A 15,383-nucleotide genomic window follows, 5' to 3' on the forward strand; every position below is an offset into this window, starting at 1 on the left:
TCCATAAACAACCATTTTTATTCAATTAATATTATATCATAATAATTTTTGTAAGTAGTGAAAAACAACCATTTGTAAGGCCTTTTCTGCTTTCCACATATAATTATCGTTTTTTTTTTCTTCTAATTGTTGTCGTACCAGAACTGTTTCTGGAGATAGTCAACCACCTTGTTGTCAACTTGGAAGGCCTTGGTTAGAACATCAGGATTGATGGGAGGCTTGGAGCCAAACACTGCATTGGCTATGGTGATCACTCCTGGATTCTGGCTGCTAAGCCCAGCAAAGGCTACAGCGTTGACATGTCCCACATTGAGTTGAAAATGAATGAGACCAATTGGGAACACAAACACATCTCCCTTGTTCAACACTTTGGTGAATAGGCGATTGCCATCACCGTTGGATGTGACGAAACCAACATAGAGTGTTCCTTCCAAGACCACAAGGATTTCGGTGGCGCGAGGGTGAGTGTGAGGAGGGTTTAGGCCATTTGGTGCAAAGTCTATGCGAGCCAAGGATATGCCGAGAGTGTTCAATCCTGCTAGGTTGTCCACGTTCACGGCTGTCACGTTTGAACCAACCGGATTTTGTGTGTTTCTTGGATTTTGAAGCCCAGAAAAGAAGAAATCATTTGCATTGGCAAGCTTTGGGTCCTTGCAGAATTTCCCATTCACAAACACTGTTTGCACCAAACAGAAAAAAAGTAATAAAATTTTAGTATTAGTAAGTTGACAGCAAGTGCATTGACATGTACAATATATGTATTTGGACCATATATTGTACAGAAAAACAGTCTTTCATATATTCTTAATGCCCTACGAAAATAATTCACGTGGAAATAATAGTAGGGAAAAATATAATATAGCAGGATATAAATGTATACCACCATCTTTGATGTCCTTAAGTGCTACACAGAAGTCCTGAAGAGGACTGGGGTCATAGGCGGAGGCAAGGAACATTGCAAATGCCAAAATGGCAAGAATGCTTATGAGAAAATGATCTCCTTTCATCGCAGTTGGCTTAGCTAGGTTGCCTTAAAACTTTGTGATACTGTTTTTTGTATGTAGAGAGTTGGTGTGAGGGGTGGGATGAAAATCCTTCATGGCATATAGATCTATTTATAGATTGGATAGAATGAACTAGTCTTCTACTTTTGGGATATAATTTTCCTTATCGAAGCAGGTAAAGACTTAAATATTATATTTAGAAGCAAGTCAAGACTAGTGGTATATATAATATATTGACCAAAATTTGATATTAATTTCTGCCCTCCTGATTCATATAGCTTGAATTTTTCACTTCACATTGATTGCATCTTTTTTTTTTTTCTTCCGTATGCATAGGCTTATTTTCTTTCTTCGACACAAGGTGAATGTAAATAACGAGAAGGATATGAATCGTATTAGAATTCCATTAAAAGCATGCATAGTTCAATAACTAAATCTCAATAAAGTTAGCAAAAAATAAACGCACTAAGGGTCTGTTTGATAACCATTTCAATTTTAGGGTTTTGTTTTTATTTTTTGTGCTAGAGTATAGAGGAAAATGAAAGTGAGAATGAGAGTAAGTGTGAGATTGAGAGAAAGGATGAGAGGGGATGATGTGAGGGAAGAGTAACAAAAGTGAAAACAAAAACTTGAAAGTGAACACAATTTCAAATACATTTCAATTTTTTAATTTTGTTTTTACTTTTGTTACTCCTCCCTCCCATCCTCTCCTTTCATCTTCCCTCTAAATCCCATCTCTACTCTCATTCTCAATTCTATTCTCCCTCTTGTTCTTCTATACTTTAGCATAAATAAATAAAAATTTAAAAAAAGCTAAAAACTAAAATTGAAATGGTTATCAAACGGGTCATAAATATATCAACTAAGGCCGATTAACCATTGAACAAGGCAAATTTTCTATATATATGTTATTACTATTGAAAATAAACAAATATCAGTTGTGATAGAAGTTTCAAGATCTTTGACTCAGCCCATTGTTTGGTGTTTCAATAAAATAAAATGCCTTTTGTAAAGGTCTATTAGGGTTGTTTAATACAAGGTGAGGTGAGGAAGAATATGTTTATATAATCATGATGACACAGACCACGTATTAGGAGTTGTACCAGAAAGAAAGAGTAGTTAAGGAGATAATTATAATTAAAAAAAATTAGGTGTATTTAACCAATGGAAACGTTCAATATTTATGTTGTATGGATTCATTCTACCAAAGAAAATGATGGTGACAATTGCACCTGTCATTTCCACCTGTACCTGGAAAGTTTAGTGCATGACTTTTCTTCCTCTTCTTTTTCACCTTCTAGAGCTAGTTTGAAACTGGTCTTGCTCGGCCGCTCATGGTAGATTTTCTGTGAGCCAAGTGTTTTTGGAGTGAGTAGGTGATAGTTTTGGGCCTTTTGTTTGTGATTTGAGCCCAGATCTAAGGTCCTTAGATGAGGCATTATTCCTTAACTATTGAATCAAATTATAAGTGTTAGGTTATAGCTTTTGCTTTTTGGATTTTTGGCTTCCTTGGAGAACATTGTATTTGCTACTGTAAATCACCAAGCTCAAGTTTAATTCGTCTAAGTTAGACTAGTATGGTGTGGGCTGCTATGGACAAAGCAAAGCTCAATGATAATCAAGCCCAAAGGTAAAATATGCATTGCATATACATTAGGACATATCGAGTCAACGTGATGATTAGTCATACTGCTAGCTCATTTAAATTCTCATGTGAGACTCACGTGTTACCACCTTGTAGATTTTTCTTCATATTGAATTTTTTGTCTCATTATGAAGCCAATGATTGGCTACCAACAGGGAAATTTAGGGTTGACTTATTTTGGGTAAAAGGGAGTCTTGGCTTGTAGCCGTCAATTTTACACAGAGAGTTTTTTTTCGGAGTCTTGGTTTTGTTCTGCACCTTCTTCTATGAGGGAAGTCTCCATTTTTCAAAATATATTTGAAATCTGCTTTGAATATTGAAGGGCCTTGAGGAGCCGCTACCTTTGCATAGAGAGAAATTGAGAGCTTCATCTTCTCGCTTTTCTCTCACTGTGCAAGGTCTACAATTTCTCCAAAATGATATTTTCAAAATCTGATTTGGTGGGTTGAAATCTGCATCTAGAATCTATAGGTTACATCATATCATTCTAACTAGATCATATTCTTAGTTGATCTCTTCAAGAGGATGATTTCTTGAAGAAATTGACAATTTCATTTCAGAATCAATAGCTCATTCATCGGTTACAATATGGAGCTGAGTTGCGATGCCATGGGGTGAAGAAGCTGATAAAGTACTAGTTGCTATTTCCATGAAGGACAAGTTACTAGCTCAACTAAGTTTGGAGAAGAAGGTTGTAACACCCCGACCCCAAATTTATTCAATGTTTAATTAATTTAAGTGGAATTGAGAAATTACCCGTGGGATAAGGGTATTTTGGTCATTTTTTTTACCGGAAGGAATTTGGGAATTCGGTTGTCTTGACAGGACCGTCGAATTTCCCAGGGCCGAGACCTGCGGAGACCCGGCATCACCCTCATGGGTTCACTCCTTAAATCTATGTCCTCGTTTACGAGAGAGGATTAGGGCACGAGACTTCTGCGAAATTTGCAGAGTCTCCTGTAAATTGAACATTTCCCAAAATTTCCACCAGCATAAAACACATTTATAACCCAACTGGGATGGTAGAACTACAAGGAAAGTCTAGCGGTCAACCCAGGGTCAAACTACCCAAACTTGGTCAAACGGGCCCGCGGGGCCCACGACCTCCAAATCATGATCCGACAGTTCCTATAGGTTCTACAAAGTCCAGGACACACGTCCTACAAGTTTGGTCCCGATCGGACGGTCAGATCGCTCACGATCGCACGATCGGACGGTCGCTAAAACCCTAACCCTAGGGTTGGCATTTTCGGAGTATCCGGGACTCCATTTTACGATCCGTCGAATCCTACATGATCCTGGTAATACCTAGATCAACATATTATAAATTCAGGACCATCCAACGGTCCAAACCTAGCGAACCCGAAAAATACGCGATATGCGATATCCGTTCGGAACTCTAGCGGTATCCAAAATGAGATCCGAGCATACCTACGCGCTCGTGACATCGAGAGGATTGCAATGGGACAAATGCCCTTGGCTACAGTGCACGCGCCGCCACACGCGCCGGCAGCGTGGGTGTCTAAAGCGATATCGCATCGCCGGAAATCCTCCAAATCGTGAGCCAAGACTCCTACCCTAGGTAATACACCTAATTTGGAGTCACTTTTGTTCTTGGACATACCCCAAAAACTGACCGGAAGTGGCCGGAATCGCGATCGCAAAACCGGCCGAATTTCAACTCGTAGATCGAGCTACTTAGCCTCAAAATTTATGAAATCCTACCCAACCATCAGCTAGAGCATGCAGAAGGGATGAATTTCCATACCTTGATTGCCAAAAATGGCGGCCGGACGACGGAGAACGAAGCCGGCGAAGTTTCTGTCAAAACCGGCGCTTCCTCCTCGTTTTGGCGGTGGCGAGACCGGCTGGGGTAGGAAGAGGATGGCGGCCGGTCATTTTGGTGCCCGTCGACTTTGGTGGCGGGCGAGCACGGCCGGCCAAAAGCGTGGCGGCCTCCATTGCTATCCGAACCAGCGGAGGGAGAGGGAGGGCGGCGAGAGAGAGAGAGAGAGAGACGGGGGCATTTCCGTCTTTTAACCAAAAATCCATTTTCCAAATATTTACGATTATGCCACTGAGCTTCATTTGACCATATCTCTCTCGTTACAACTCCGATTCGAGCCCACTACGTGTCTACGGACTCATCTCACCGTGCTCTACGCAACGGTACATGTAACACCCCGACCCCAAATTTATTCAATGTTTAATTAATTTAAGTGGAATTGAGAAATTACCTGTGGGATAAGGGTATTTTGGTCATTTTTTTTACCCAGAAGGAATTTGGGAATTCCGGTTGTACCGATCGGGACCAAACTTGTAGGACGTGTGTCCTGGACTTTGTAGAACCTATAGGAACTGTCGGATCATGATTTGGAGGTCGTGGGCCCCCGCCCGTTTGACCAAGTTTGGGTAGTTTGACCAGGTTGACCGCTAGACTTTCCTTGTAGTTCTACCATCCCGGTTGGGTTATAAATGTGTTTTATGCAGGTGAAAATTTTGGGGAAATGTTCAATTTACGGGGAGACTCTGCAAATTTGGGAAGTCTCGTGCCCTAATCCTCTCAGTAGCGAGGACATAGATTTAAGGAGTGAACCCGGCATGAGGGTGATGCCGGGGTCTCCGAGGTTAAATCTCGGGTTCGGGAAATTCGGGACAGGTCTGTCAAAGGTTGCACATGGAGGTAGTGCTCGTTTCCTAAATAGACCTAGGATTGCTTGAGCTTGTGATTACTTTTTCTGTAAGAATCTTCTTCACTTAGTGGATTGTCTGGTCGGAGTGATGACTCCTAGTTTTTCCAAGTGGTGGGTTTCTGGGTGAACATTTCTAGTGTGATGTTCTTGGTTTTATAATTAGTCATACTATATTTGTTATCTTCGAAATGTTAATGAATGTTCACACATCTATCACTTTAGTTGTTGCTAGGATAGAAGATGGCTAATTGACGGGTCTTTCTGAGTTCTTAGATTATCACTTAGTTATCTTCTAGATTTTGCCAGGGTTTGAGAATTGATTGTTGAATGGATATGTTTTCTGTTGTGTGTTCTTAGATTTATGACTAGTTGATGACTAGCCATATATTTGGTGGGATTACTTTATTGGTCTAATTTGTGGTATGCTAGATTAGAGTTTATTTTTACCCCTTCCACCTAAGTACCAATTTCAATATGACACTCACTAGAGAATTCTACGTTTTTGGGGTTAGCTAGTAGATGTAGTTTTGGGCCTTATTTGTGACTTTAGCCTAGCTATGGGTGATTTTTTGTTTGTTTTCTTTTAGGCCTTAAAACAGATTTGGGTATCTTGAAAATGTAAAAAGTAAGATGGTTATGAATCAGTTTTATTCATATGGTATAAGATGGTTATGAATCATTTTTATTCAGATGGTGCTTAGCTTCACAAGATGTTCACCCAGTTGACTGAGTTCCCATCTAGTTTTTATTTATGAACTCAGTCGCTTTTTTTTTTCTTCTAATACAAACGATATTGGGAATGGGAAATTTAAATATGGCGATTTCGAGTGCATGTATAACTACTCATATTTGTTCTAGTTTCACTTCTATCTTTCTCTCATTTCCACCTATTTCTTTATATTTCATTTCCTCTTTACTTCTTCTACCTCTTTCTCTCTTTTATTTGATCCTTTATATACATATTTTTCTCTTCTTCCTATTTTTTTCTATAAGTCCTATTTCTTTCTTCTTCACATCATTATATTTTTATCTTTCCAAATCAAAAACCGAGCCAAATCCTAAACGCATAAGTTCGGTTTGACTCGAATTTTCTAGACACTTTCTATAAAAACTGAATCAAACCAAACGGTGTGTAAGTTCTAATTTTAGTTCTAATGCAAAAAGGAAACCAGATTAAACCAGACCATGCACACACCTAATGTAAATTAAATATCAACGTAGCATATTAGAGAGTCGTCTATCTTTTGTACCACTTCTTTTTATTTTTGAAATTTTTTGCCTCCTTTTATTATTCATTAGAATGAGACTATATACGAACTCAACACCACTGCTTTACCAAAGACCTTTTAAGCTTCACAACATGTCACATTATTTTTGTTCAAATACGTCAAAACTTGGTATTCAAACCATTCAAGATACCTACAAAATTATAACTACTCAAACTTGAATTAGAGTACGTACCAAGTCATGATTAATCATTTAGACTTTAAAAGGTTCCTGGACAGCTCAGCTATTTCTCTCTCAAGAATAGACCTAGAGTACCAAATTTACTTAACGATTCCCATTCCAAGACATGCACACACACACAAAAAAATTGAGCCCTCACTGTTTTTTTTCCAATTATGACGCAACATCACACTAATAAAAACATTGTGCCAAAATCCCAATGTTAGTTATCCAACTGTTTCATTGCAAGAAAATATGCAGGAAAACAATAGGTAACAGAGTTTATGGAGACTCAACGGAAGCGAGAAAACGTAAATAAATATTACTAGGGAATTACAACAACAATTACAATAACATCTTTGTTGAATGTGTGTGATCGATTTATCATTCACGTGAAATGTCCAAGCTACGAGTATGAGATTAAGAGAGAGAGCAAATATTACACTATAATAATATGTTGTTGGAGTTTGGAAGCCAAATGAGCAACTTCTATCCGAACCAGAAACTGCATTTGCAATGGTGATCACTCCTGGGTTCTGAGTCATAACCTTTGCCCATTCATTTCGTACCACCTCGATTTGTTCTGGTCGTAATATGTTTTCCTATTTGCTGCACTGACTGCTATTGGGGCTATGGTTTTGTTTTGGGCCTGTTTTGGACTCCAGCTCTCTTTGGGCTTTGTTTGGTTTCTAATCCTTTTTGTTGAATGGACCAATGCCCAATGCCCACGTGACCATCACTGATTCGTTTCCGGATTGAATCGACCAAGCCTTAGCAAATCACGTGGGGAGCAAATCAAATCTCTTCATATTCTCAAGAGTAGCCAGCCACATAACCCAAAAAAATATCCTCCACTAAACGACGAGAGATAGATTCAAGTCGGTGCCACGTGGTTCTATCTTTGTTGAATATTCATTTTCCAACAATGGGCCCCATCCTATCACTGATACTACCACGGCGTCGTTTTCCAATCAACTGAGTTGGCACACCTACCCATCACTAAAGACAATTTCGTACATACTTGATCTAGCAAAACACAAAAGAAGAAAGAAAAACTATTTTTAGAGTATTTTTTTGGAAAATAGCCTCAAATGCCATCTATTTGATAATTGTAATTAAAAATACCACCCTTTTCTAATTTTTTCACAACTATTACCTATAAATATAAAATTATTGTCCACTTATTGCTGATTTTTCACAAGTTCAGAAATTTTGGTCTCTCTTAGATCACTCAGCTCTCTGTGTCTCTCTTGGCTCTCTCTCTCTCTCTCTCTCTCTCTCTCTCTGTAGCACAACTCTCTGTCTCTGTCTTTGCTCTCTCTCTCTCTTGTCTGCTCCACTGAGATCTTCGTCGCCGCCTACCACACATCCACCGGAAAGGCCACGGCTTTCACATCGGCCGCTTCTTCTCACTTGGACTCACCAGGCCAGACGCCAACTCTCCCAATAGCTCGCCGGCGTTGCAGAGGTCGCTCACTTCTATAGCTGCCAGTAGGATGAAGAAGGCATTGGGTCTCAAATCGCCGAGTTCGGGCTCCAAGAAGAGTCTTGGGTCCGGTGGGTCTGGGTCGGGACCTGGAAAGCCCAAGCGGGTTATGATGGTGGGTGAGCTGATGAGGATCCAAATGGGGATTTCTAGCGCTATGGACTCTAGAGTCAGGAGAGCTCTGCTTGGGATTTCTGCTGCTCAGGTGAGCTCAATTTCTGTGCCTTCTTATTTGTGATCTTGGTTGATCTGGTTTGATGGGTTTGATTTTGTTTGGTGGGTAATGCTTGATTTTTATCATAGTGATAATTGTGATGATGGGATGGATATGGAGCTTAATTTTGCTATTGGTTTGGCCAATTTTGGATTTTGGTTTTTCTTACTTTAAAACAAAAATTGTTTCTTCACTAAGTGTAGTTCAATCTGATAAAACTGACAATGCAAAATATTTCGTGAATGTTTAATTTCATAATGGGTAATTTCAAACTTTTGTGAATGGTCGTCTGCATTGGAATTGTAATTAATCAAGCCTTGTGTTTGATGTACTCATTACAGGTAGGAAGCTTTTTTGTTTATTTTAAATTTCGGGTATCCATCCCATTTATGAACTTCTGCCATAAGTAATTAGGTTAATGAATCTAAACTTCATGCCTTTGAATATTCATCCCGTAAAATCTATGTACTTTTGTTGCAGTGAGTTCTGCGGCATGGTAAGGAAGATTTTTATCTATACAATAGAGGAAGTCAAGAGGTTGTCACCCAAGATAAACTTACACTCAATGAAGAGGTCAAACCAGGAAAGCCAGATTCTGAAGCAGCAGTCAACATCGAAGACCAATCATCCATTGTGGGACCTACATACTGATCTGCCCCCTTGTCTCTAGCTATATAATGAAAAATTGGAAAAAAAATTGGAAAATGGAACTTGATTTTCACATGAGATTCTATTTGCTAGGATGATGCTATCTATGACAAAGTACACATGCTGGAAGAATTGGTTGAGTTTTCCTGCTTGCTGAAATGGAGGGTGGCAGTGGCCTGTAATGCACATGCAATCTGGAGAGTCACTACTCATGACAAGGTTTGGGTGTTATGGTTATTGGTTGTCTAGTTTTGCCAAGAGGATCTCATAGTGCTTGCTTGTTTGGGCGAATTGAGTCGGTGGTAGTACCACTGGAGCGACTCAAGTCCTCGATTTTCTTGATCAACAAGAATACGATGCCTGCAAAATGAAATAAAGGAGCTTTTCTGGTAATGAACTTTACTTTTGGACACACATGCGCAATGAACTTTACTGTCTTTGATGGCATTTTGTGTTATTTGTTTGATAAGAAGGTGATGTTGCTGTTGCCGTCGCTGAGGAAGTGAAGAAGAACAACCCTGTAGTAAGAAAGTTGAAGAAGTGTCAACAGATTTGCACCCTTGACCAACATATTGAAGAGCAATTTGGTGGTGGTCATCTATTGGCTTGTATCTCATCATAACCTGGACAGTGGCTGTGCTGATGGGTATGTGACTTTATTTGCCTATGTCTGTTTCTAGTCAGCAAATTTGTCATAGGCATATTGTTGTAGAACAATCAGTATAAAACCAAAATAACAGAATAATGAAAACCAACGAATATATTTTATATAGATATAATTGAATCAATACAACAATGATATAGATTGTAGAATACTAACTTGAATTGTAGATAGAGTCCTGCAGATTTGCAGTGTCCTTTAGACAGTATTTCTCCTCTACCCTTGTGCTTGTAGTTCGATAGGAGTCTGTCCACCAGGATTAAACTATCTTAAATCTAAGCCTAAGCACAGTGGCTTTGATTTCTGGCGAACAGTGGTATGAATTCTCTCAGGAAGTGTAAAATGTGAGAATGATGATGCAATTCAAAGGTATTTATCTGGTTTGATCGTATTGTCATTATATAGAGGTCTGACACCTCTTCATCCAACAGTTATGTTAACTGTTTTAATTAATTCGAATTTCAGATTTTGGTTTTATCTGAAAAAACTTAATTTTCAATTAATAAAAATAAATTATTAATTAAATCAACAGAGCCCAAGAGGCCCAAGGCCCATCTTTTGACAATTAATTACTATGATAAATTATTAATTAAATCAACAGAGCCCAAGGCCCATCCAAGCTCAAACCATGTTGAGGCTCAAGTTTGCCTCCACTAGGCCCATACTCTATTTAGTAATTCTAATGTGTTGGTGCTTATAAACTATGGAAGAAAACTACTCTCTTCCAATGTGGGACTAAATGCAAGTGTATTTTCCTATACAAACTCTAACACATATTAGTGTAGTTACCGTATTGCAAGGGCTGAAATCTGGATGATATCAGCTTCTTTTTATTGTTGTTTTAAAGTAAGGTATGTATGGGTCTTATGAAATTTTTACAGAAATATATTGGAGGGCAAGTAATTTTATTTTAGTTTTTTATTCCCAAATGATACCCAAAACATATAAGCTTCACACTATGTTAATTTCTGCAGGATGGGAAAATATTGGACAATGAGTTGGAGGTTGTTGAGGGAATGAAGCTAGACAGGGGCTACATATCCCCTTATTTCATCACCAACCAGAACAATCAGAAATGTGTAAGTTTTAGTTTGACTCAGTGATAACTATGTCTTGAAACTGTTAGAGGGCTGCTTGTTAAAGTTAGCAGCACCTTAAGTCCCTTTTTGCTTGATGCTGATTATCTTCAAACTTGTGTATGTGCTTATAGGAATTGGACAATCCTCTAATCATAATCCATGAGAAGAAAATCTCAAATATTAATGTTGTGGTTAAAGTATTAGAGTTTGTTTTGCAGGTTAGCATTTCTCTGGTTAGGTTCACTAGTTTCTTCGTTTTTACTATGAATTGGTTGACAAATTTTTGCTCCTTTTCATAAGCAAAGGTCTTTGCATTTTGTTATATAATTCAGAACCAAAGTTGTAAAAGAAAATTGTTTTCCTCTTTGTTAATTGAGAATCATCTGCAGTTATGATTTCAAATCTGTAGAAAACCTATTGTTGCTGATATTGCTACACGGGAGGAGAATAGGACAGCTTGGAAAATGTGCAAGAAGGGAGAGCTAACTCATACACCGAAGAACAAATTGATGAATTTAAGATCAAATTAGTAGAATTTGTGAGCTCTCCATTATTTATAATTATAGGTAGGAAGTATGTATGTAATAGAGCAAAGATTGGTTGACTATGTAATAACAATTGAATTTTCAAGTTTTATGAAAGAAATAATTTTTGCTTCGTGGGATAGTATTGTTAGGGTTCGATGGCTATTTATTTTCCATGTATAGCCACCGAACCCTAACAATACTAACCCAAACCTTGTCATGAGTAGTGACTCTCCAAATTGCATGTGCATTACAGGCCACTGCCACCCTCCATTTCAGCAAGCAGGGAAACTCAACCAATTCTTCCAGCATGTGTACTTTGTCATAGATAGCATCATCCTAGCAGACAGAATCTCATGTGACAATCAAGTTCCATTTTTCAATTTTTTTTCAAATTTTTCATTATATAGCTAGAGACAAGGGGGCAGATCAGTATGCAGGTCCCACAATGGATGATTGGTCTTCGATGTTGACTGCTGCTTCAGAATCTGGCTTTCCTGGTTTGACCTCTTCATTAAGTGTAAGTTTATCTTGGGTGACAATCTCTTGACTTCCTCTATTGTATAGATAAAAATCTTCCTTACCATGCTGCAGAACTCACTGCAACAAAAGTACATAGATTTTACGGGATGAATATTCAAAGGCATGAAGTTTAGATTCATTAACCTAATTACTTACGGCAAAAGTTCATAAATGGGATGGATACCCGAAATTTAAAATAAACAAAAAAGCTTCCTACCTGTAATGAGTACATCAAACACAAGGCTTGATTAATTACAATTCCAATGCAGACGACTATTCACAAAAGTTTGAAATTACCCATTATGAAATTAAACATTCACGAAATATTTTGCATTGTCAGTTTTATCAGATTGAACTACACTTAGTGAAGAAACAATTTTTGTTTTAAAGTAAGAAAAACCAAAATCCAAAATTGGCCAAACCAGTAGCAAAATTAAGCTTCATATCCATCCCATCATCACAATTATCACTAGGATAAAAATCAAGCATTACCCACCAAACAAAATCAAACCCATCAAACCAGATCAACCAAGAACACAAATAAGAAGACACAGAAATTGAGCTCACCTGAGCAGCAGAAATCCCAAGCGAGCTCTCGACTCTAGAGTCCATAGCATCAATCCCTATTTGGATCCTCATCAGCTCACCCACCGTCATAACCCGCTTGGGCTTTCCGGTCCCGACCGAGACCCACCGGACCTAAGACTCTTCTTGGAGCCCAAACCGGATATTTGAGACCCAATGCCTTCTTCATCCTGCTGGCGCTACAGTGAGCAACCTCTGCAACGCCGTGAGCTATTAGGCGAGTTGGCTTCTTTGGGTCGGTGAGTCCAAGTGAGAAGAAGCTGATGTGAAAGCCGGGCCTTTCGTGGATATGTGGTAGGCGGCGGCGAAGATCTCAGTGGAGCGGACAAGAGAGAGAGCAAAGACAGAGACAGAGAGTTGTGCTACGGAGAGAGAGCCAAGAGAGAGAGACACAGAGAGCTGCGATAGACATATACCAGAGAGAGAGAGAGTGTGCAGAGAGAGAGAGAGAGAGAGAGAGAGCTGAGTGAGCTAAGAGAGACCAAAATTTCTGAACTTGTGAAAAATCAGCAATAAGTGGACAATAATTTTATATTTATAGGTGATAGTTGTGAAAAAATTGGGAAGAGGTGGTATTTTTAGTTAAAATTATCAAATGGGTGGCATTTGAGGCTATTTCCCTTTTTTTTCTGCCGTGTTAATAAATCTACTCATATTATACAAATGTATTTAATTTTTGAAATTATATTTTGATCGTAACATGTTAATTAGTCATCCACAATATTATAACATGAGAATTTGTAATACTACGTGATAGTATGAATTATATACAAAAAAAGTACTTGATGTACCAAGTGTTAAGAAATTTACTTGTCAATCTTTAGTAAAAATTTCATAAAGATTCGTTTTTTCCAATAAAAATTAAGCTTATTTATAGTAGTACCTTCTGAATCCATTGTCGAATTTCATTCTGGCTATAAGTTAAAGTGACCCACTGTGACCATTGATCAAAATTTGATATTTGATGTTGCCCCTTGTTGTTAGCTACATCCAAAAATCTATCAAAATTGATGACGTTACATGAATGTTTAAGTAATTTTGTACACATGAGATATTTACTCACCAATTTGAGTGGATGTTAAAGCAAAGTAGAACCCACCTTTACATAAACTAAAAACATAGTAAAATACTTTTTGGAAAAACATAATAAAATATTCTTAATCTTTTAAAATAATTAAAGGAAAATTAACAATAAAAAGAAAATAAAAATTTATAAGAGCCTTAATTAAGGAAAAGTATATTTCTTTTTTATAAGAATTAAAAATTTAAATAAATAAATAAAATTTAAAAATAAAAAATAAAAAACAGCCACCACTGTCTTTTCCACAATACAACCACCATCTGCTCCACATTTCGACAACCATGTAATTTACACTTTGTTTTTTGAATGTGTGAAGTCTATCTTGTTGAAGCAAACATGTTTTTTGGGTTTTGTCGGATGGAATCTTTCCAATTTATTCGCACGAGGAACTTTTTTGCATGCATGGATGGATCGTAGGAAATTTGCAAGCTTTTTCTTTTTCCTGTGTCTTTGACGCCACCCCTTCTTAACCAGTTTTAGCCATCGAAAGAAGCCGGCAAAATCTGAACCATTGGTTATCAAGAATGCAAATGGAGACTTTGAATCGGATTCGAGAGTGGTGCAGAGTCTTAACGGCACAAAAAGTAAGATGGAATTTGTACCCCATTCTCTCAACAATAACAGAGAATGGGGGTACAAATTCCCCTATGCAAGAGATCTCGTGCTTGCCCCTATGTTAATGAAATTCTACTTGTTTCAAAAACGAAAGTAGTATTATGGATAACCTGTGATATTAGTGAAAAATGACCATCCTTCTCTTTCCAAAGAAAAATGGCTTCCGATCTCAAAGTCATGATTTTGATGTCTTGCAGTAAGCAGAATGACCAAATATCATCCGCTATAAAAAAGAAAAGGAGCTCTTTGTCCATTGCAAAGTGCAAATTTATCAACTATATCCTTATTACATTAGGTAATTACAGTGAGTATCCGAAAAGGATGTGCATGTGCATGTAATAATGGAAGATATTAATTATTTAATATCAAAGTATACTGTAAGTGTTAAGGGAGCTGATTTTCCCACTCCTTTTTTCTTCACTTACACTCCCTTTTGTTTTTTAATATCATTTAATCAATTTGGTTCTTTTTTGTTCTTTCTCTTTTCTATTCTACCCTTACCCTACATTAATTTCTTTTTACTTCACTTTTATATCATTTCTTTTTTTTTTTCTTTTTTTTCACTTGCCCTCATTTTTCAATATTTTTTTGGCCTATTTTTTGATATGGGGAAGTGTATTTGAGTCACTTTGGCCCCTGAAACTCATTTTGTCTCACTCTACTCATTTTTTTCACAAATATATGTCTCACTTTGTTTGGATTCCGACAAGGCCAACCATCTCCACTCAAAAGATTATTTAAAAATTAAATAATAAGATTAAATATTTAAAACATAATATATTAAACACCTAAACCTTAGCTGACACCATCCCAACTCCCTGCCTTCTTTTGTTTCTTCACCCAACAGATCAAATCAAACTAAGAAAATCAACTTCCAAGAAATAAAATCATAAAACCATACCAAGTAATCAAAAGAATCATTTCAAAAAGGGTCATGCTAGGGAGACCAACTTTAGATACCAACTCTCTAATAGAGGTGAAGCCCACCAATACAATGGGTCTCACGCTCTATTAGAGAGTTGGTACACAAATTGATATCTAAAGTTGGTCTCCCATGCATTTTCGTTAATTATTGGGTGGGTTTGGGGTGATGGGGTGATGGATTGGATGGGGGTGGCTTTGATGGTGGTTGGAAGGATGTTGCGGTTAAACTGGGGTGGGGGCTGCGGTGAAACTGATG

At 37.8% G+C, this 15,383-nt stretch overlaps 1 protein-coding gene across 1 annotated transcript; it reads right to left on the minus strand.

The window, feature by feature from the left end:
- LOC103341926 (germin-like protein subfamily 1 member 13) lies at nt 1–1,088 on the minus strand. Its single transcript, XM_016796622.2, has 2 exons — nt 881–1,088; nt 1–676 (listed from the first exon to the last, which is right to left on the minus strand). Exons 1-2 carry the CDS (start codon nt 1,005–1,007, stop codon nt 123–125), a joined length of 681 nt encoding a protein of 226 aa, XP_016652108.2. The 5' UTR covers nt 1,008–1,088; the 3' UTR covers nt 1–122.
- Between the last annotated feature and the right edge of the window lie 14,295 nt (nt 1,089–15,383).

Source organism: Prunus mume, linkage group LG6 (genome assembly GCF_029339155.1).
Source record: "Prunus mume cultivar Tortuosa linkage group LG6, ASM2933915v1, whole genome shotgun sequence".
NCBI classification, from domain to species: domain Eukaryota; kingdom Viridiplantae; phylum Streptophyta; class Magnoliopsida; order Rosales; family Rosaceae; genus Prunus; species Prunus mume.